This window comes from Phoca vitulina, unplaced genomic scaffold (assembly GCF_004348235.1).
Source record: "Phoca vitulina isolate PV1807 unplaced genomic scaffold, GSC_HSeal_1.0 scaffold5, whole genome shotgun sequence".
Taxonomy (NCBI): Eukaryota; Metazoa; Chordata; class Mammalia; order Carnivora; family Phocidae; genus Phoca; species Phoca vitulina.
In genome coordinates this window covers 65,826,326-65,850,576 of record NW_022589708.1, presented here as the reverse complement: position 1 = coordinate 65,850,576, position 24,251 = coordinate 65,826,326, and the positions used below count along the sequence as shown (strand labels likewise).

Below are 24,251 nucleotides of genomic sequence, written 5' to 3'. Positions count from 1 at the left end.
AGCAGGGATTTGGGTTTCTTTTATTTACTGTCATAACCCTAAAATCTAGAATAGTGTCAGCGCATAGCAGATGCTCAGTCAATATTCACTGGATGAATGAATGAGCTTCTTTCCCATTCCTGACATTTCTTCCTTCTTGTTACCAGCACATCTTTCCCATTGCTTAATTAATTAACCAATAATATTTATTAAATATTTATTATTTAGTACTAGGTTAGGAGCTATGACAAATGGAAAAGAAGCATTAGATACGATCCGTATCTTCAAAACGCTTATATTCTAATTGAGGATACAGTATTGCAAGTTTGAAACAAGTGCTAATTGGTAATAACCCCATTTGTTTGTATAGCACTTTCCAATTTATATGCAAATTGATTTTCACAAGTAAATGTGTATACATTATCTTACTCCATTAAACAGGAGGGTACGGATTTCAAGTGTCATAGAAATTCGTAGAAGAATTCATAGAGTGTGAGCTGGAGAACCCAGGAAACAAACCTCGCAGTTGAGTAAGAAGGATGGCTAAGACCTGAAAAAGAAGCAGGAGGGTGAAATGCTTTCAAAAGGGATAAAGGAGCAACAGAGGCTCAAAGGTTGTACGAGCTGCTCTGTGTTGGGGGCTGTGAATTGTCTGTGCTCCTTGGAGCCATGGATGTATATCCGGAAGTCCTAAGAATTAGTGGGGAAGGGTGGGATCAAGGTATGAAAAGACATTAGGGGTTAGGTAAAGTTTACCCTAATGTGTCTTGCTGGGAAGAACCTTCGAAGATTTGGAAATAGAGGAGGACAATGTGAGCGTGATGGTTTCAAAAGTCTGTTCCCCCAGCAGGGTGCAAGACTGGTTGGATTAGTCGGATTAGAGAAAGAGGTTGAGGTGTATTGCTGTCGCCCTGGTGGAGAGCAGTGAGAGCTAAAACCAGGGTGGGGCTAGTGGGACTGGAAAAGAATCCTCTGGATTATACCTCCAGTAAGCAATCAAGTCCTAGAATAAATTAAGCCCCCTACAGAAGAAGTCGTGCTATGATTTCTGATTGTCCACTTGACTACATGCAACTCTCTTCAGAGAATTTTTTCAATATCAGAAGCAGATTTTTGAGGCAATAAGAGAAAAGTCTTGGAAATATTCTTGCTCTAGCCTAGAAGAGGATATGGAAATTCAGCATTCTTAAATAAAAAGAATTCGGGAGAAATAAATATTCTTTCCTCAGAGTTAATTCCACTAGCCCTAGTTTCCTTTTTTTTTAAGTTCAGACATGCTTTATCCTAAACCTGCTAGAGAAAGAATTCTCTAGCATCTAATACTCATGGGACAATATGGAAATTAGAATTAGGTAACTATTATCCATCTAAGAGATATCCTCTCTGGTTTAAATCTCGCTCTTTATTTCCTTCCTCCCAGATCCCCAGGGTAGAATTATGGATTGGGAATTGGTTTATCTAGGCTTAAAGCAATTGCTTCTGCTTTTAGATATGCAAGTAAAGGGTAAAGAAAGCTATTAAGACCATTATAACCCTAATAGCTTAGTAATCAAGTATTTCTTTATATTTTTCCATTGTAAGTATTTGCAATAAAATCTTGTTTCAGAGTCCAAAATGGGTTTGTACAAGAAAACATAGTTCTGTAGAGAACAAATAAGCAGACAGCATGTATTTAGTAACAGATTGATACTATTTAGAGTACAGTTAAGTCTCAGTGTCAGGCCTTAGCTTGAGATAGGTCTTTATGCTTTCATTATGGGGTACCTAAAATTCGATTCTCAGGTATGCATTTGATTTAAAACCGGGTTGGCTTTTAGATGTTCTAACTGGATTTTCTTTTCTCTCCGCACAGTGACTAGCAAGACAGACAATATATAAGACATTATCTGTTGAATCTGCTACCTTCTTGTTTCTTTGTCATTTAATTTTATAATCCCCCCAAAAAAAACCTGGGGCAAAATTATTTAAACAATTAATTGTTCAGTGATTCACTCTGCTGCCTCTCTAACATATGGAATAGGATAGGATAAATAACTATAGACTTAGAGGTTTTTTAAAATTGAATTAAAGGTTGTTGTAAACAAATACGAACTAATAATTTTTTAAACTGAGATGAAATAAATACTGAGAAAAAATATATAAAACGTTGAAATTGGCACCAAAAGAAATAGAGACTTAAAAGCCTGAAAGAAATTTAAATGGTAAAATTTTCCCATCTCCAAATTATCCAAGGCCATATTATTTTACAGGTAAATTCTACCAAATTTTCAAGAGATAATAAAATAATTTCTTAGAAAGTAGTTGCAGAAAACATGGCAAGCCATCCGTGAGGCTAGTGTGATCTTGATTCCAAAAGTAGTTAAAGGGAGAAAAAAAGAATAAAAAAATAGGGCCATTTCATGTATAGCTATAAATACAAAAATTCTAAGCAAAATATTATCTAACAACCCCCAAAATATATATATATATATATATATATATAATATCTGATAGTGTGTATATGTATAATGTAATGTGTGAGTGTGTATTTATATATGTAATATATATATATATATACATATATAAAATTTGTGAATGTGTGTATGTGTGTTACAAAAAGACTAAATTGTTCAAGATTAGGAAAAAGACAAAGATGCTTCATATCACCACTATTGTGTAATGTAGTCCTCAAAGTTAAGAACAATTCTATAAGAAAAAAATAAAGACGTTATAGTTATAACTAGTAAGACTCGCCAGAAACAAAATCAACTTAAAGAAATCAGTGGCATTTTTTTAAATCATCAGTAACCAAATATGAAATGTAATTTTAGAATGTTGTAATTGCATCAAAACTTATGGACTCTCTGGGAATTAACCAAGAATTCCCACATCCTTTATGGAGAAAATATTAATTTTTAACTCTAATAAAATACATAGAAAATAACCCATGTAAGTAAAGAGACATTCTAGGACCTTGGATGGGAACCGAATATCAGCTTTCCCAAATTAACCCATAAATTTATTGGACTCCCAATCATAATTATTTTGATGTATCTATGTGCACTTACTGTAAAAGTTATAGGGAAGAATAAAGGTCCAAGAATAGCTGCATTGACTGAAAAAGAATAAACCCACCAAATACAAAGATATATGAGAAATAAAGAAGATAATTAAGATAAATTAGGGTAATAATAGAAATAAAAAGAGTGGAAAGAGCTGGAGACTCACATATATCCAGATAGATGGATGGAGGGATGGATGGATGGATAGATAGATGGATAGGGAAAAGAGAAGGGAAGGGAGGGAAGAAAGAGAAAGAAAAAGGTACCTTGCATCCCTTTCATTAGTTCTAACAAGTTGGCTGCTGATTGTATTGCTTTTTCTAGGTAGATTATCCTATTTGTAAACACTAGCAGTTTTATATCTTTCTCTCAAATATACACACACCAAAGATGGCATCATATACCACTGAGGAAAAGTGTGTTTGTTTAATAGAGGTATTGGAAAAACTGACTTATTATATAAACAAAAATAATACTGGATCCCTATTTAATACCACATACGAGTGAAAGTAGACTGTAGGTGAATTAAAGACGAATATATGAAAAGGATAACCATAAACATAAAGCTAATACATTAGGGGCACCTAGGTGGCTCATTCGGTTAAGCGGCTGCCTTCGGCTCAGGTCATGATCCCAGGGTCCTGGGATTGAGCCCCGCGTCAGGCTCCCTGCTCAACGGAGAGCCTGCTTCTCCCTCTCCCTGCCTCTCTGCCTACTTGTGCTCTCTATCTCTCTGTCAAATAAACAAATAAAATCTTTAAAAAAAAAAAAAAGCTAATACATTAAAATTATAAAAGGTTATCCTTGTAATTTCAGAACAAAATCCCAAGAGCATAAAAATAAAGAGAAAAAATAATTGATGAGCTCAAAATTAAGAATTTCTATTCAACAAAGAACTACACGGATAAAGTTCATAGACATGTAACATTTGGGAGCATGCGTTTACATGTTTAAAACCAACAAGGAACTATTACCTAAAATACATAAAGAACTTTTGCAAAATAACAACACAAAGACAGGAACCTCCATAAAAAGATGAGCAAAGGACGTGAACAAGAAGTTTACAGAAGAGGAAACCCAAAAGGCTCTATTAAAAAGATGTCAAATTCCTTATTAATCAGAGGAATACAAATTAAAACAATGAGATCCTGTTTTATATCTGTTACACTGGCTAAATTAGAAACGCGGACAATCCTAAGAGTGGATGGGCTTGTGGACATATAGAGCCTTCTATGCACTGTGGGAGGGAGTGGAGATGAGGGCAGCCATCCTGAAGTGCAGCTGGGCACTAATGGGCACATCCGCGGCAGGGACACAGCAGTCCCACTCCAGATGATGAGTCCCAGAGAAGTTCTCACAAAGATCCAAAAAGAGGTGCAAGAGAGGACATTCATCCCAACATTGTGTCGCAGGGGGCTAGAGGCAGTCTAGTGCTCGTTGCTGGGGCAGCTCTGTGCAGCCACTAGAAACAACGGACTTCCTATGCACACAGCGACATAGGCTGATCTTCAAAAGCAATGCTACGTGGAAAAAGTAAGAAACTAAGTGAAATCTATAACCTTGTACCATTTTTATGGATCAAAAATTCATACACAAATAACGAGTAATGTTTTATAAAAACACATGCAAACGAAAGGAGAAACATCAAACACACTACAGATGTTGTCTCTGGTGGAGGAGGGAAGTGAAAGTAGTGGATGGAGATAAAAGAGAACAGATCTATTTTTAAAATTCAAATTAGTGAAAAATCATCATTCCCTCCACCTCTCACAACTACATTAGGCATTTTATTCAATAATTATTTTACTCTAACAGAATAATATTAAATTTCATCAATACTTTCCAAATACGTCTAGTGGTATCAGTAAAATTTATTTGAAATGGTTGCTGCTTAACTGATTATGTGATGGTGTTGGTACAGTCTTCCTTTATTTATTTTTTTAAAGATTTATTTATGTATTCGAGAGAGAGAGCATGCGCGCCAGTGGGGGGAGGGGTGGAGGGAGAGAATCTTCAGGCCGACTCCCCACTGAGCATGTAGCCCTTGGCGGGGCTAGATCTCAGAACCCATGACCTGAGCCGAGATCATGACCTGAGCCGAAACCAAGAGTCAGTTGCCCAACTGACTGAGCCACCCGGGCGCCCCTAAAATCTTCTTTTAAGTAACATATCTGACTTTACTACTATTTTGAATTCCCATAAATACATTTGGACAATAGCTACTCCATAATTTTTTGGTTTTCATTCTTTCATTTATCGCACCAAGCACTGAAAACATTACTAAATGGACTTTTTTCTTTATTAACTAGTTACACTGCACTTACAGAATCATTTATACATACCGACCAAACCAACAGTATTGACATAACCAATACAGAATTTTAACCAACCTAGCTCTTATATTTTAGTCTTCTTTCCTATATTCTAGTCTGAACTGTTATGTCAATACCACCAATATAGAATATATAGAATATAGAATTCTGTTTAGTTTTAGTACAGAAACTACCCTTTAATAAAGTCTGTTTATATTTCTGAATGAGAAACATCCACAATAATTGGTGTAAGTAAAATGCCAAAACTTTTGAAAGAAATAAATCAAGAGGTTGAGGGATATAAACTTGCTGGTAAAATGTGATCACAGGAAAAGTTGCAAAGTACCATTCAGATATTTTATAGATTAAAAAAATTAAATGTAATTATCAGAGGGCTGATTTAAGAAATCATTTATTAATTAAGTGAATTCCAAATTGGTGTCAACGCCTTAGAAATCAGGGTCATGAAGCCAGAGAATGACTTCATTCACATATTTGGTTACAGCTGTAATTTAGAAAATTGTTTAATATGGCTACACTTAGTTGAAATTTAAGAAGCTAGCTCTACAGCTTTTGTTCATGTTGCTGAAATCAATGTGCTCTTAAAACCAGTAAGAAATTGATGACAAGTGGGTGCAGTAAGTGAGAGGCATAGAGAGCCACACAGCAATAGACACTGTTCATGTCACAGGTATGAACAGAACTCCGTGCCCACGTGTCAGGATACCTCCCGGAAGCTTATGATGGCTTCTTAGGAAATGAAAAGGCCTTCTCTTTTTCCTGACTCTTTATGGAAGCTTAGTATGGTCCTTGACTGTCAGTAATTTGCACTCATTTCCTACTAGCTAGCCAACGTGTAAAATTGCCCAGTGATTCCTAGATTGTGTAAAAGCAAGAGTTCATTTGTAGCCAAAGGAAGGCATCCCCTTTTAGTAGTGTTAGTGGTAAATTTGAAGACTTTAGGCAGGAAAATAAATGTATATCAAAGTTTCTAATGAAATTGCTTAGTTTTAAATTAATGTTTAAAAATGAGAAATGAAATTATTGTAAAATTAAAATAGGTACTTCAGATTATTTTTGTTTTGAACATGAATGCATCTTTTTAAGAAATCTATTTAATATAAAAATCGTATCCTATACATAATGGAGCCACAAAAAAGTTAAGCATTTTAGAAAGAGAAAATTTTCATTCAGGTCTATGTTTTATTATTTTGCCATTTCTAGGAACAGGACATCTAATACATATAGATAAAATGCAGTAATGCAAAGAGCATATGGTACTTCTTTACGTAGAATATTTCAAAGTAAGAAAAAGGGAGATTTGCTAAGTTTGTACAGTCTCTTATTTCTTTCTTGACTCATTCATTGCAGGCCCTGGAAAGTGAATTTGTTTCTTGCCAACTCCATCAGTGGATTGACCTTATATTTGGCTACAAACAGCGAGGACCAGAAGCAGTCCGTGCTCTGAATGTTTTTCACTACTTAACCTATGAAGGCTCTGTGAACCTGGATAGTATCACTGACCCTGTGCTCAGGGAGGTAGGTGTTAAGTCCCATATTATTCCAAAACTTTCTTTCATCTCTCAAACACAAATTTGGCTTTCCATCTCTTTCTGTATAAATTTCCTTTCAACATAAATTTTTACGAAACATAAATTTCGGGGTTTTGACAATGTAGGAAAATGAGTATTATATGTTAAAACCAAGTAATGAGACCATTGTGTTCTTCTCTTTTGAATTGTAGACACATATAATGCACTTCAATATCCCTATTTTACTTGTTTTATTTCAGCATCTTCATTAAAATGCTTAATGCTCTGTGCATGTTATTAATGAAACCTAGTTGAATATTTGAATAAGAATCGTTCACATTAAAATGAGTTGCCAGTATATCTTTTCTTAATAAAAGCAGAATTACAGACTTCCAGACAGAATGCTCAAAAAAATGCATTGATAAAATAGATGAGGGTAGAGTATTTTATTCCAGAATGTTCTCCAAAATACATCAATAAAATAGATGAGGGTAGAGTATTTTATTCCAGAATCTTCTCCAAAATACATCAATAAAATAGATGAGGGTAGAGTATTTTTATTCCTGTATGTTCTTACCCTGAAAGTTTATAGCTAACAGTTGGGAATTATGTGCTCTACTATGTGCATACGTATTTTTAGTGAAAATATTCATATAAAATATTATTTAAATCACTTCCACACTGCACCCAATGACTTCAGATAGGTGAAAGAGTAAAGGAGCAACAGCTGCTGGGTAAGTGTCGCTGCCAGGAAGCCACGTCCCAGCCTCCATTCCGCCCGAGAGCGGCCATCTGCTGTGTGCAAAACAAGCAATCATGGCTACATTTCCCGTCAGGGTAATGCTTGTTTTATTTTTTCACTTTTAATTTTAGAGGTGGAAAACTTGTAGATTAGGGAAATAAAGCTCTACAAGGAAAATTTGCATCCATAAACTTATTTCTTACATTACCTCTACAAAAACAAAATGGCTCCATTTGCGTGGCTTCAAGCAGAAAAGAGAAGGGAGAGGCTCAAGATCGGGGCTCATTGGACCCTTAGGGCTAAATATTCAGAGAACACGTCATAAGCACGTTATCAGGCACAATGTTATATCATGTTGTACGCGGGAGGAAATGGATTAGTGCCTGAAGCTGGGAGAAGGGGATAGAGGCAAAGAATGAATGAAGGAGAGAGAAGCCAGATATTATGAAATTCACGGGTGAAAGAAGGGATTTTCTCTGCAAACCATTACACTCACCTGATTTAGAACCCCCTGTACAAACTGTAATCAGATTATTTTATAGGAGATCATTCTGAGCTTAATTACTCTTTTCACAATACACCTTTGCCCGGTTCTGTAAACACCTTACAAATTATATCCTCCTTTTAGAACCAATACCTTTAGAATCAGAAAAAAAGAATTGGAGTAGCTTATCCTTTTATCCCAAGACCACCTCCAAATTGGTTTTTGACTTTTAAATACCATAAACCTTTTTGCTCCTGAATATCTGATCATACATTTTTATCCATTATAGAGTTCTGTCCTTGTAAAGAAGGTTGCAAGTTAATCCTCTTGGGAAAATAAAGTATTTTAAGCATATTGTATGTAATGAAAGTGCAAGACAGCATTAAAATCGACAGAAAAATAGCAGATTTTTCACATTTAAATGAGAGTAAATAAAATGATACATGGAAATAAAAAGAAAATGGAATTAGGATTGAGACTTTCTTTACATAGATATGTGTTTATTAGTTGAATTCTATAAAAATACCTGCTTCTATAAAATGTCACACCATTGCTTTGGACAGTGGGGAAAAAAACTATGTATGGGCCTTAATTATCAAATTATAGGACTTCCTAATGAAATACTACATGAAAATGTATAATTTTCAAAAAGTTTTTATTGGATGGGAGTGGCTCAGCCATGATGTTCGCTTATTATAGAGATGGTCTGAACAATATATTACTGCTCCTGATTCCCTCATAGTGAGGCCGACTGCCAAGCACTAGGGGCCCTGAGTTCAAGACTCTCTCTAGCATTCTCATTCTGAGCACATAATTGCTGAATACTGAGGTTCCACTAGAGAAACTTCCAGAGTCATTCTGTGATAGATATGTCCTCCCATCCCAGCTCCTCACCCGCCTCTCTGACCCAAAAACTCTGATGTCCGTTCTCAGAATCCACCCTAAGTGTGCCCATACCTGGAACACGGTTACCTTCCTTCCGCCAGCCAGCAGAGGCCCAAGCACACACCAGCAGAGGCCCAACCACACACACATTTGCTCTGACCCCGTGGACCTGTGTCAGCTCAAGATTGCTTAGGAAGATGCTTTACCTCCTTAAGACCGCTAAGGAACTGCTTATTACGTTGTAGCCATAGCAGATTAAATTATATCAAGGGACATGAGTTAACGGTCCTTCTCCCCACTCCCCACCCTTATCTCCTCTACCCCAGAAACCTAATATATTCTCAGAAACGTTTAACCTGTCCATTCTTACCATATCAGTAATTAAAACTGATATTCTGTGGGGAAAAAAAAAAAACATACTGCACTATCATTTAAGAAAGAACCTGCAATAGATGGGAACCCACCTAAAATCTGTGAGCTATCTAATGCTGGCCAAGACATTAGATCTCCCTCTACTTCAATTGCTATCTCTATAAAGGAGGAATAATACGTGACATATGTTTGCCAACCTAAAAAGCGCTTAGCATCTACTGTCACCCAGTAGAACTCTGTAGATAAGTGAAATGAAGTGCAGTATATTCATTATTTGGTAGCCATTTCTACCCCCTTACATATACATTTCCCCTGTGAGGAGGCCTTCTGGGAGGCACAACACCTTTTATGAAAACATCAATGTTGATATCCCAGAGGTCTGTGCTATGGTACCATGACTTGAGAATGTTGATACCTTCCTAAATGGTTGGACACAAACTCTTAAAAAAGCAGTGTTCAAAATGTTAGCCCTCTTATCGAGCTTAATCAATTTCTTCTTTTTGATAATGTTTGTCTTTGTATTTTTTAAATACTAAGATCATTACATTTCACATAGATAAAACCAAAGAAAGGTTATAGTTATCTTATACTAAACTCCAACTAGCCTAAGGAAGATGACTTTTTTGTTGCTTAAACCCTGATTTAAACAATAAATATTTAATATATGAACATCAATATATGTCCCTTTTGTAAAAAAAATACATATATATATCCCACAATCTGCCTATAACTTCGAGCTTTGAAGTTAGGGCTAAAATTTGAGAAATGGCTTAAGGTTATTGATTCATTCTTCCTTGACAGGTTGAAATCATGAAGCAGCACTAACCACAGCAATTATGGCATTAAAATGTCAAGAAATTAAAGGTCAGAATAACAGATAATTTTCTTCTCTATGTCAGATTTAAAATTGACATTCTTTGACAGCTTAGGATCTTTGCCTGAGAAAAATATGACAGCTTAACTTATTTTATACTTGTAAAGCAGTAACTGATAATAAACTTCATCATGACAGCCTCTGGGCAGAAACATGACAGAACAGTTCTGGTACAAAGCTCTTCTTAATATGTAAACACTAGATCTGTTGGATATTAGATATTATTTAAATTGTCTTAAGTCTTGGCTTACATCATAATCTTCTAGACACATTATTTCATAGATGAGCTCAACTGACTATTTGAGCAGTAATTTTAAGCATGGTAATGAATATTCTTTCTTACCGTTTTTACATATTAATAAAAATGATGTGATTTGCTTTATATTTTTATTTCCCAAATGATGGCCAAGAAACTCCATCCTATGACCTGCTGAGGAAATAGAATATTCTAGTTAGTAATTATCTGGTCCCATGGTGTTCTAATTCCTTTCTACTCAAATGTAGTCCATAGACCAATAGTAACACCATCACCGAGGAACTTGGGAGAACTTCAGATTCTCAGACCTTCCCAACCTACTAAATCAGAACATGCATTTAAGGAGATCCCTAGTGACTTGTCTGAGACATTGAAGTTTAAGAAGCACTGTCTACTAAAGGTGTATAAGAAGGTCTGGAAAGCTTTTCTCCCCCTCCTACAAAAGGAGACAGAATGGTGTGATGAACTTCAGTGTACCTATCACCTAGTTTCAAATTTTAAACTCTAATTTTTTCTATATCCCCAGCCCCTTGACTATTTTCAAATACACCTGCCATATCCATCTAACCCCATCTAACTTCCTATCCACTGTCCCACTGCCCATCCCATGGGCATCTCAGGATATTCAGGGAGAGGGTTCAAGCAGGTTTATTTTGAAAAACAAAAACCTTTCCAGGCATTTCATATACATCTCCAATTAAAAACCATTAAGCTAGGCCAACACTCTTATTAAATAATTTTTCCAAGGACACCCGTTTATGTAGCATCAGAGTCAGGTTTAGGTGAGGTCTCCTGATTCTCAAGTCGGGGTTGCTTTAATCCCATTACTTTCTAGGAATTTTAAAATAACAGTATTTACTAATACTAGTTTTAGAGATGATATTCTTCTTACTTTCAAAATGATTCTTAAAAATGAGGAACACCTAATGTGTATTGCCATTTCACTAATTTAACCTGTAAGGTTTTTCTTTCTATTTTGTTTGTGCTTTTGAATTTCTTAAAACTCTCAACTCAGTAAAACTTCCAGGAATTATAAGGGAAATTTTAAGATGGTTTTAAGAAATCTTTCTCAGTGAGGTGCCTGGGTGGCTCAGTTGGTTAAGTGTCCAACTCTTGATTTCAGCTCAGGTCATGATCTCAGGGTTGTAAGATCAAGCCCTGAGTCGGGCTCAGCACTGGGTGTGGAGCCTGCTTAAGATTCTCTTTTCCTCTGACCCTCCCCTCACTTGCGTGTGCTCTCTCTATCTCTGAAAAAAGAAAGAAAGGGGGGCCCCTGGGTGGCTCAGTCGTTAGGCATCTGCCTTCGGCTCAGGTCATGATCCTCAGGGTCCTGGGATCGAGTCCCATGTCGGGCTCCCTGCCAGGGAGCCTGCTTCTCCCTCTCACACTCCCTCTGCTTATGTTCCCTCTCTCGCTGTCTCTCTCTCAGGTGAATGAATAAAATATTTTTTTAAAAATAAAAAAGGAAGAAGGAAGAAAGAAAGAAATCTTTCTCAGCCATTTTGTTCATTGTTTATTTTAACTACATTCCAGAAAAACTTGTTTTGTCAGTCTCTAAGAGTTCCAAAGGCACTAGGGGATTAAAAAAGCAGTGGTTGGTTAGTAGAGATTACAAATTAAATGTCACAATTTTTTTTTACTGTACTCTTATAATGAGTGAAAAATATTGCATTCTAAAATTGTGTCTAAAATGGATCACTCTTTCGATCATGGATATAATTACTCAAGTCTGTCTGCCTTAGAGTGTGATTATATGGTATCTAATAGGCAATAAAAAATGATAGAAAGGTGGAAACCAGATAATAAGTTTTATCACAGCCAGTCATTAAAATTTGAGACATTGGGTCACTTTACTTTTATGTACCTTGGTTTTCCCACCTATAAAATGATAACAGAAATGATACATAACTCATAGGTCTGTATTTGAGGATCGTATGAGAAAAGATATGGGAAAATACTTTGTAAACCATAAAGCACTACACAGACATTTGTTATTTTACCTAAAAGCATAATTAAATGAAATACCTTGGAAGAACTTTTGTTTTAATAATTCATTTCTCTATATCATCATATGTATAGTCGATACTGCCAAACTGAAAAATGACTTAAATGATTTCTCTTTGACAGTAAGAGGTAGATACACAAGCCTATCGTAAAAGGCTATTTTGCTGGCGAACTACTAGAACATATGGGCCATGCAATATTTATTTACTTATACATATATACACATTCATCTATGCTGGAAATATTAAAACACTAAATAATAAATTTTAATATTACCAGTAGTTCTAAAAGTGAGCCATTTTTAGTCTAATTTTTCGTTACTAATATTTCTTGGTCTTCTTAGATTATATTTTCTGTGTTTATCTCTTTCTTTGATCTGACAGGGATAACAAAGCATTCCTTTGGATCTGCTATAGTGAGAATATGCCCAAAGGAAGTAGAATAGATTCCTTCAGTTTTCACTTTATTTTCTTGCTGAACCGTTCCTGCTACTACAGAAACCTGACATGATAAGGCTGTCAAGAACCAACAAGACAGACATGTCTTTAACCAAAACAGCCTACAATGTTGGCTTTCCTAGAAGATGAACTCATAAAATTTATAAGGAAAAAATTAACCCACTTTTCATCCTAATGATGTAAATGAAGGTATTTGTAGTGACGACATTGATGGCTGTCTGGTCATTGCTTATTCTTTCTGTGAATTTGTTATCCCTTGTCTTTTCCTTCCCCCATTTCTAACTCCTTTCTTCTGTCTGACAAGGGATAGCAACACCCCCCTTGTGGATCGCGTGAGTGGGTTGTAGCACAATGTTGTCCATTTACAACGGCCATGAAGCCTAATTGTCTTCACATGGGGCATATTCAGGGTTTTTCTCCTGCGCATTTATTCTGAGACATGATTGCAACAAATGATCAACAAAATGGCTGATAAAGATTTCTTAAAACCACCTTAATTTTCCCCCTATAATTACTGGAACTTTTACAGAGTTAAAAATGTCAGCAAATTCAAAAGCCAAATTAAAATAGAAAGAAAAATAAAATAAAATAAAATAGAAAGAAAACCCCTACATTTTAAATTATGGGAGTAGCAATATTTGCACATTAGGTATTCTTTTAAGCTTAAAGAATATTTGGGGAACAAGAAGAATATTATGATCCCTAAAACTAACAAAAGTATAGATTCAAATGTGTCTGTTTGTGTGTTCCTCACCCAACAGCAATAAGGCTTGCAATTGCAAAGAATCAGTGAATAAAGTTTCTATATAGAAATTAGTATCAAGAAAATTAATGACACACATTTAATTTTGATTAGTGAATAAATGTTTAATTTAGGTTTATCTTTTCTCCTTGTAATTACTGCAGTCCTTAGCTAGTCCATCGTCATCAATCGTCCACTAGGAAAGCATAAATAATGCAGCTAGTCACAGTGGGATGTGTGTCATTTATGTGAGATGTGCTTTTTCTCGTCTTTGTGTTATTTTTATTGCATAGTGTTGAGAAGTGCTAATTATTGATTTTCAGAAATTAACAGCAAATGCTTTCACAAGCATCTAAAGTCATATTTTACACAAGGAAGAAGGGCGAAAATTGCAGCCTGCTGTTTGTAACGGAAATAGCTGGAAGGGATTTCCTTATCTTCTAGTAACATAGATTTCAGTTATATTACACAGTTGTTACCTTAGCATAAAATAACAATTATTCAAAACATATTGCATGCTTCAGTTTGTTGAAGTAGATATTACTGAATCTCAATACTAAGCATTTCAGTTAGATGTTTAGAGCTCATTTTTAAAGGTTTTAAACATATTGATAATGAACCTATTTAAAGCCATTTGAAATCTCAATATGGTATATCTAAATTATTGTTTCCCATTTATGTCAAAATCAAAGAAGAGCACTTTGTTCTGCCAAATACATGCAATACTATTTTGATTTTGATTTTAGCCTAATAAAAGTATATGATTTCATTTTGTGATGTTTATCCCACCACCTGGTAAACCTTTGTCTTGATGTCATTCCACTTCCAGGCAAATCTTCTCAACTTTTATTATTTTCATTATTATTTCCTTTCCATGATCAGACACTCCAAGTGAACTTATTTTGTATGGTGAGGAAAGGTCGTCACTGGTACTAACATTCCTCCTCCTCCACCACTGCCTTCCCCAAACTTCCATCTCCCGATTCAGCCAGCCTTGAGTTTGCTTTATATACATTGATTCAACCAGGGAGAATTTGGCAGGGACATTGTACTGATTCTTCTCACATTTCATTATGCATTTCTGGGTTGGGTCCTTTACAACTATGTACTATTTAATGATCACCCCAAAAGTGAACAAAGAACAAAAAACCTGGAAGAGTCCTTAAGACGTCATCCGCTGGGGTGCCTGGGTGGCTCAGTCGGTTCAGCATCTGACTCTTGGTTTCAGCTCAGGTCATGATCTCATTGGCATGAGATCGAGCCCCAGTGGGCTCCACGATGTGGAGTTGTGGCCTTGGAGAGAAGACTACAATCCAGCCACTGCCAAACTAGGACCTGGCAAGGAAGGACCATAGGATAAATTTTACATCCCCTTCCTGTCTCCTGTCCTGAGCTCTCATTGGCCGAAAAGAGTGGGAAGATAGAGGAGCAAGAGAGTGGTAGGGATGCAGTCTCTGGAGGCCAGTCTCCCGGGGGCAAGGAAGATGATCCAGCTCACGTCTGTGTTCCCCCTGAGTTAGTCACCGCTTTAGGCAAATTTATTTAAGGCATCCTGGCGAGAACAGCCGCTACCTGATGCATTAAAATACATGTACTTTTCCTGCCTGAGTTGACTTATACTTATTTTTAAATATAAAAATTGAGTGAGCTTGCCACCAACAGCACTGACCTGATTTGAAGAAAAACTGTTCTGGACAGAGCATTTTTTTTAATCCAAAGGACATGGTGCTTGCTTTTCACATTCACTGTTCGTGTTAATTTGTTAAGTCAGGTATGTAATATCATCATTATAACTCATCAGTCCAAGGAGGAAATAGGAATCAGCGAGAGGATAATTCTCCTCTTTATTTCTTTTAGGTTTATACCAAAAGAATAAAACCAAGCACTGAGGCAGGTAAATGACCATCAGAATCCTCTCCCTCAACACTGTCTAACATAGTCTGATAGTTACAGCAAATGTGGTGCTTTTTTTACTTGAGTTATTAAGTATTTGCTGAAATAGTCTAATAATTTTGCTAGTATAGACTTAGCCTTAATGCAGTTGATTGTTAAAAGGAAACACGTTTGTTCTTCTATTGTGTAGTTTCTATGAAAAATTAGAAGCAGTTGAATATAAAATAGCATTTTTAATTTTTTATATAGTTTAATGTTTGTAAAGCAAGAAATAATAAAGTGCAGATATTATTTTCTTGATTTATTTTGCTCCCGTTTTTCTAGCATTAAAAAGTAATGCTTTATATGATCTTGTTTTATTACAACAATAAACCAGAAACAAAAGCATATCAGTTAAAATACAGTCTGCCATTAAGTAATCTTTTCTTTTATCATTTCAGACTTCTCAAAATTCCATTTTTTCCCCTATTTGGTATAGAACTGGTAGAATTGGAGGTAGCACAGAAAGATGATATAAATCACCTATGTATTTTTAATTATATGTCAAACATGTATTTTCTGGTAAAAAAAATAATATCCACTTTAAAGCATTAAAATAAAATCTCGCTAAATATGAGCTATAAAGTGAGATAACACAATCCTAAGGAAATTTTTGGAAAATCCTTTTCTGTGTTCCCAAGGAATCACTTTTGCTATTTTTATCTTGAATTTTCTGAAAATTATCAATAATTAACTAGTAATTTCAACGTAGTCTGATTTTAGCCTTGTGGGTAGCACGACCTGTCATACTTTATAAAATGCTGACTTTTCTGGAAAACAATTTAAAAGATGGCACAAACCAAGCAAAATGGATGAACTAGGTCATTTGACAGCTTTACCTTATTAGCTTCCTCACACTTTCTCATGGCACTTAGACCTTATGACATTTCATCAGAAAGACAATACTAAATTACGTTTATAAAAAAGACTAGAAGTTGTAAAGATTCTACAGGAGAAAAATGTATCTGAGTTAAATTTACTTGCATTGTGGAAAAGACAAGATTAACCAAAGTTTTTATCTCTTGGCTACGGGAGGGGGTGTACACTAGATAACTAGTAAACCCAAGGGGAGGGAGAAAACGTATTTATTCACCTAAATAGTAATTTCTTTCTTTTAGAATATTTTGAATTTATCAGTAATTTAAACATCATTCTGAACTATCACTTACCCGTTGCCATATGTAATTTTACCCTGGCTATGAAATCTTCATATTAGCAGGCGTATGTATAATGCACATAAACCACAGCGTGTTTACTTCCTCTTGTGAGGATTTAATCCCAGCTCTGTATGTGTATTTATAGAGGAGGTAGAATTTTGGGGGGGAGGGAAGGCAAGAAGGAGACAAAAGCAATTAAGCAAGAGGTGCAGCGGGTCAAAGGAATAAGGTACGTGTTGCAGCCACAGCTAACGCATATGGCCCCTTGGTGCAAATTAAAAAAGAAGCCCTCATTAAAAGGATGAATAATAAAAGATGCTCCTTCCTTTGACATTTGAGGTAGATTCTATCCCTCATTTGCCCCCCAACTGGGCACCGTTGTGCAGGGCATAGATGACGCAGCTGTACCCCTGGTCCTGACCTTTAAGTAACATTAGGCTACGAGAGAGCTTGTTGAAAATAAGGGAGAAAAAAAGGAGAGCTTGTGAAAATGTGGGTAATTTTGTAACTTGGTAGGTGGGTCAGGGAGGATTTTACAAAGCGGGCCTAACAAGAAAGTAGGGAGGAGAAAAACAGGAAACTGTCCCTAATAGGAACTTGCCCTAATGGGAGCTTTATATTACATATAAGCAGGTAAAACTGAGTTATGTGTCCTATGTGTGTAATGAAATCTGAAAGTCCTGTTCAAATTTACTTATTTTGTGCTGCTCTTCATAACTTAGGTCACATTTTTCTTTACTTCTCTGCTTACCCCTGAAAAATTCCATATTTTAGCTGTCCCTCCAAAGTGTGAAAAAAAAAAAAACTTTTTTTCTAATCTTATGACCTACCTGTTTCTTGATGAGTCTTAGCTGGGGAGAAAAATAAATGCTAAAAAAAATAATAAATTAATTAAAAATAAATAAATAAATACTAAGTACATGGTAACAGCTCAGTATTCAACCAAATAGTTTTTATAAGAATAAGTAAGAATCCATGTAACAACTAAAATATAAAACTCTTAAGAAACTAACTTACTTATCGTTCCTATCTGAACAATTCCTCGTGAGGAAATTAAGCGGATTTCCTTATATGATTATTTTCTGAGATAAAGTTGAGTTTGATATGTAAGAGTTTCAGCAGATCTGTACCCTCAAAGATCACATAGTCTGAATCATCACTTTACTTACAGCTTTGACCACTGCATTCTGCATTCACAGATACTTATACAAATAAATACACAGAATCAGTAGAGTCACTTTGGAGAACAACTCGGCCGTAAAACAAAATATTCCTACCCTCTAACTTGGCAACCCAATACCTAGGTTATGCACCCAACAAAAATGACTGCTCACCTCCATCAAAAGACACGTGCAAGAATTTTCTAAGCTACTTTATTCATGATAACCTGAAACTGTTAGCAGCCCAAATACCCACGGACAGAATTGATCTGTTGTGGTAGACGGATACAGTGGGACACTGTAATGGCCACGACGACGACAAAACATTGATACACAGAAGAGTAGGGATGAATCTCCCAGCCATGTTGATCAAAAAAAGGCAGGCATGAAAAGAGGTACTGTATGATTCTACTTATCAGAAGTTCAAGAAAAGAAAAAATAATCAATGATAATTTTGTTGGTGCAATTTAATTACCATCAAAATCGTGATTAACCTGGCAGAGGGTGAGGCGTGGGGAAAATTGCTGTGGAGGGGCACGAGGGCGGTACCATCCCATATATATACATATATGTGTGTGTATATATGTATATGTATATATATATACTCCCATGAAGACACCACCCAGCTCAAGATGTGGAAACTTCCAGTTCCGTGCCAAAGCCCTCTGTTTTGATCTGAGTGCTGGTTAAAAGGGAGAAAACACACACGCAATTAATTAAAGTGGATGCACATAAGCAGCTTTAGTCTAAGATGCCACATTCAACGATTACAAAGGCCTACGAAAGAATATTATTTAAGTATCAGCAGATCCGTATTTTCATCTTATCCCACTAAAGACCCATAAATACATGGTCTTTCTTATTTGTAAAACACCAAAGATTTTGTCAGTCAGATTTGTTTTGAAAAATCTTCTCTTTTAAGTCTATTACCTATGCTAGATTTATATGAAGTGTGCAAGACTTCTATTGCTGTGTATTATGTATAAAATGTTACTATCACTTACTGATTCTGAGATGCCTGTCATTGTCACTTCTCAGCACTCCATATCGCAGTGTGTCTTGCAATCAATAGTGGATCATAATTGAATTGGCAACATTTTTTTACTTCTTAATAGTATATAAATTAGTGACACTTCTCACAATGGATGACAGCTGAGATTCGATGAAGTTAGATTGACAAAGTTATTTCCCAAGTTTTACTCTTCTCTCATACACATTATAAAAGTCATGAGCTCACACATACAGTGTCAGTTCATTCTTGCTTCAGTGGAAAGTGCAATGCGGTAGGCTCCCCTTATCCACTGTTTGGCTTTCCACGGTTTCAGTGACCTGAGGTCAGCCATGTTCTGGAAGCAGTGATTCTGACCTAGCCTCAGAAGGTCAGGAGTAGCTTGATGTTAAGTCACAGTGCCTACCTCATTACCTCACTTCATCCTATCGGTTAGGCATTTTTTTCTAAAGATTTTATTTGAGAGAGAGCACAAGCGGGAGTGAGGGGTGCGTGGGGCAGAGGGAGAGGGAGAAGCAGACTCCCTGCTGAGGCTCCATCCCAGGACCCTGAGATCATGACCTGAGCCAAAGGCAGACGCTTAACCGACTGAGCCACCCAGGCGCCCCTCATCAGATAGGCATTTTACCATCTCACATCATCATCCTAAGGAGAAAGGTGAGCCCAGTACCATAAGGTATTTTGAGAGAGAGATCACATTCATGTAACTTTTATTACAGTATATTATCATTGTTCTATTTTATCAGTAGTTATTGCTGTTAATCTCTCACCGTGCGTATTCATTAAACTTTATCATTGGTATGTATGTATAGGAAAAAACAGCGTACATAGGGTTCAGTACCATCCACAGTTTCAGGCATTCTTTGGGGTCTTGGACCATATACCCCAAGGGTGAACACGGGACTACTGTAGATCTATAAAGCGATAGCTTCCTTGTAATACAAATTAACATTTTGGTAGTAGATTTTTAAAGGATTAACAAATGCCGAAGTCTGTACAAGTCAGACAGGGAATAAACCAGTGAAGCGGGCCGGGAGACAGCACATGCCTGGGTCCTGTGAGCTGTGAGCATTATAAAAGGGCCCTGTGCCTTGGCACCAGCCAGGTGTTGCTGTGCAGGAATGCTGATGAACCACCTCCTGTGGTTTTTTTGAGAGACGCCAAAAAATCCAATTTATTGTTTGAAATTTTCTGACCTATAAATGTTGGCTGAAATAGAAACCATACCTGTGAGCTGCTTCTATCTAGCCCAAGGACTGCTGGCTTGTGACATCTGGCTGAATGTAAGCGCCTGTGCTGTCCTGGCTAGAACGTTAAGCTCTACGAGAGCCCCAGTCTCTATCTGTTATGTTTGATGAATATCACAAATATCTAAAATGGTACCCAGTACATAGTAGGTGCTCAATAAGTATATGTTTTATGAATAAATAAAGCTAGATTAAGTCTCTCCAACCCACGCAGAATATGTATAGAAAAATAGACATATGTTGAATTTTTTTTTTTTTTAAGATTTTATTTATTTATTTGACAGAGAGAGACACAGCGAGAGAGGGAACACAAGCAGGGGGAGTGGGAGAGGGAGAAGCAGGCTTCCTGCCGAGCAGGGAGCCCGATGTGGGACTCGATCCCAGGACCAGGGGATCATGACCTGAGCCGAAGGCAGACGCTTAACGACTGAGCCACCCAGGCGCCCTATGTTGAATTTTTTTAAAACGCTACTTCCGATGATCTTTTTTTGCTGTCAGCTAGCCAGAATTCCTACTTATCGTTCAGACCTCAGCTCATGTCCCTTTTCTGGAAGCCCCTTTCCTAACAGCCCTGCTCTCCCTGTGCCCTGCTCTACCCTGAGTCTGATGTAGACATCACTCCTGGGCTCCCTTGCACTCCAGGATGGCCTCCACCGTGGTCCTCTACCTACTGTGTGCCCTGATTACCACTCATCTTATGTCCTCATGGGCTGCAAACTTCTTGAGGACAGGCTGGTATCTGATTTCTTATCCCTCAGCATTGAGTAAGCATTTAACAACGTTTGTTAACGTCACTGTCTTTGTAGTACTGAATTGTAAAAGTAAGCACTCCGACGTTTTCTCTACTACTGTGCTTTTCCTTTTCTGTGCTTTCAGTTTTGCACAAATGTCCCACCGTTGCCCCACTTCTATATTCAGCAAATGTTTTTGGACTCTCTTAGAAGTAAGTCACAGCCTTGACCTGCAAAGATCAACAGTCTGAGCAAACAGACCTATGTAAAGAACTGTGCGTTGAGTTTCATGATAAAGGGGAAAAAAAGTGCTATGAGAATATGGAGGACATTCATTATGATTTAGGGAGTCTGGGAAGGATTTAGAACCCTGCCCAAGGTTCGCATGAAGGGGAGACATTTTCTCCTACATCGGGAGTAGTTCTCAGAACAACCACTCAGCTGCTATGCTTCATAGATTACAGAATGGGCTGTGTATATCCCTGGGCACCCTCCCATACAAAATACCTCACTCTTGACAGAAAGAAGGCATTGATGACTTTCTAAAAGTGGGGCAGAACAGGAAACATAGAACGGGGGAGAGGTGAAGAAAATCAGTAGGTGCTCACTCCCCATTCAAACGGGTTGGTAGTGACAAGAAAGAGAACTCAGAGGAGGCAGCATGCTTTTTCAAGATCAGAAAGATCTGTATATTTTTAAATCAGGGGTTAAGGAATTACTGGTAGACAGGATTACAAGGGAGCCAAAAGGTAAATATTGGAATAAGAACTTTTAGGTCATGAAGGCATGTGATCTGGATCACAAGGAAGAGGGATTCAGTTTAGTATTAAAAAAAATAAATAAATGTTAAGTGTAGGGAATAGATTGTCTTAATGAAAGGGCAAAATCACAATATTAACTTGATCACAGCTTAATATTTATCCTGATGCCATTTGAGAGTTGTTTAAAATAAATACGTGTGTGTCCTCTGCCTCAGTCCAAAAAGGATTGGAGGTAGGCCCACTGAAGAGAACTGTACAGATTTCGGGAAAGTAAGTGAGTCTCCTAAGATTTTCTGGTATAGTTTTAATATTTGCCCTTCAGAACAAAAATCAAGTCAAGCAGAGCATGTTTGTGGATTTAGTCCTTCTATAGCCATTTAAAGGCTACCTACTAAGTACAAGCACTGACCTAGAGACTAAACTGTATTTAATTTTACTCCTGTCTCCCCACCCCACCGCAGTCCTTTCTGGAGGATTCGGAACACAAGCCAGAGGACCTATTGTTAGAGCGACTTTAGCTGTTCGTGATACATTAAGCTAGGTATTGGACATTTTCTAGCCAGGGCAACTTTAACAATGAAATGACTACTTTTTTTCTTTCAAGTAACTCTCAGGAGTTTATTGTTCATGATGTGAACCTAACCAGAAACGGTCTCTTCCCTCTTTTATAATCGTAAATCTTGCACTGGGGAGATAAAGTATGATGGAATCTATGTGAGTACGATTTACTTAAATAGTCCCACTTTGCGTATGTGTGGACACCGTGCAAATAAATGGATACGTTAAGATTGGACGGCACTTAAAGAGATTTAATAATTCATCCTGTTGCCTCTGCAAATAAAAGAACCAAAGCCCCATTTATGCAATTGCTAAAATATGGCAGATAATGATGCATTCATGTTTAATATTGTTAATAAATTTGAAAATTCACATTTTTATTGATAAACATTTTCTTGAAATGCAGTCTAGGCAGACAGATTGTTAAATTTAAGTACTTTATAAATGAGATTTCTAGACAGTGAATGCGGTTAGTGGCACCACAGGGTCGAGAGCCATCTACCACCTCACCTGCATTCCTAAGCACTCAGCAGTGAGTTTCGTATTTCACTTTTATGTGCAACCAAATTGCACACAATTTGAGGGGAAAAATTAGCATGGTAACAGAGTAATGACCACTGTAAATATTGTGCTTCTCCTTGTTGACTTAAATTACACGCTAACAGTGTTCTGGAAAAATCTTTTCTGTTAGTCTAGCTTAATATATTGAATTTTTTTTCGCCTGTAGGATTTATACATAGAAGAAATACATAAATCTCCTATAAGATTATATCTTTGACATACACACAGAAAAAGGCATATTATACAGTCCGGACATTTTGAGGTCCAAGATTATTTTTATTCATTGGGAGCCATAAAATCTCATTAATATTTCTAGCTGCACAGGCTTTAATAAAATATTTCATGGCTCAAGATGCCCAAAGAATTATTTCCTCTTTGGGCTAGTTATCTCTAAAATTTCAAAAAATTTTTGAGAGAAGTGAATTCATACCTTATAGACATTAAATAATATTTCAGCGTTCATCTTAAAAAAGCATGACATGCTAAAATATATTTTTTTGTACTGAAAATTTGGCCATCATTAATTAATCATTATACAAAAGTCTTAATGATTACCCTCTGTATTGGCTGGAATATGTGAATTTTATTTCTGAATTTTATTTCGTATCATTGGTGGACTGACTATGTATCATTCTTTTTTCCCAAGATCCCAGAAGCTTATTTCATTAGAGATCCCCATACGTTCCTCCTTACACAGGACTTTATTAAGGTATACATGGTGTATTTAGTGTTAGAAGTGTTCTTTGGCCTCAGCTGCATGCACTCACAGGCATAACACTCCCACATTTAACCCCAGCTTCTACGTAAGAATAGCCACTTGGTTAATGGAAGCATGTTTGGAAGGAGAAAGCAAAGCCTGTCTACAAAATACTAACACTTGGATGATTCTGCACCCTGAGAGAAGAGCACCCGGTGAATTTTCTGGACTTCTTTCATGGCTGACTTGGGATCCACTTGCATTGTCAGGGAGTGTGTTGACCTCTCTCGTTGATGCATATTGATTATGACAATCACTCTCCTTCCCCTGCAGGCCATGGAGGCCCAGATACAGAACTTTGGACAGACGCCATCTCAGTTGCTTATTGAGCCACATCCGCCTCGGAGCTCTGCCATGCACCTGGTAAGACAGAGCAGCCTGAAAAGAAAGTTTTCTGCTTTCTTTGTACCTGGGTACGCGTCAAATAAGATCGTCATTTCAGCAGCGCTGTTAAAGGCTTCTCGATGTATTGGTTAAGTCTTCAGGCTCAGTAGATGCTGATACCCTGCAGACACACAGCGGGGAATGCGGTTCTTACCTTTAAGTCCTGCCCCGCTCGCCCAATTTGGGGTTCACAACAATTGCCCTCTTCTCTGACTCTATATGCCTCTGCCTGAACTCATTCAGACACATACAGGCACCAGAATTAGATTTGATTTATAAGGTAGGATGAAAATATAATATCAACACAATATGA

At 36.9% G+C, this 24,251-nt stretch overlaps 1 protein-coding gene across 11 annotated transcripts in view; it reads left to right on the top strand.

Annotated features, from left to right (window-relative positions):
- The window catches only part of NBEA (neurobeachin), a 696,015-nt gene that overhangs the window by 646,590 nt on the left and 25,174 nt on the right, over positions 1-24,251 (top strand). For all 11 annotated transcript variants that reach the window (XM_032403205.1, XM_032403204.1, XM_032403196.1 and 8 more), the window contains 2 exons: positions 6,704-6,871; positions 23,828-23,917. In XM_032403205.1, the coding sequence (XP_032259096.1) occupies positions 6,704-6,871; positions 23,828-23,917 (258 nt within the window). The remainder of the gene's footprint in view (positions 1-6,703; positions 6,872-23,827; positions 23,918-24,251) is intronic.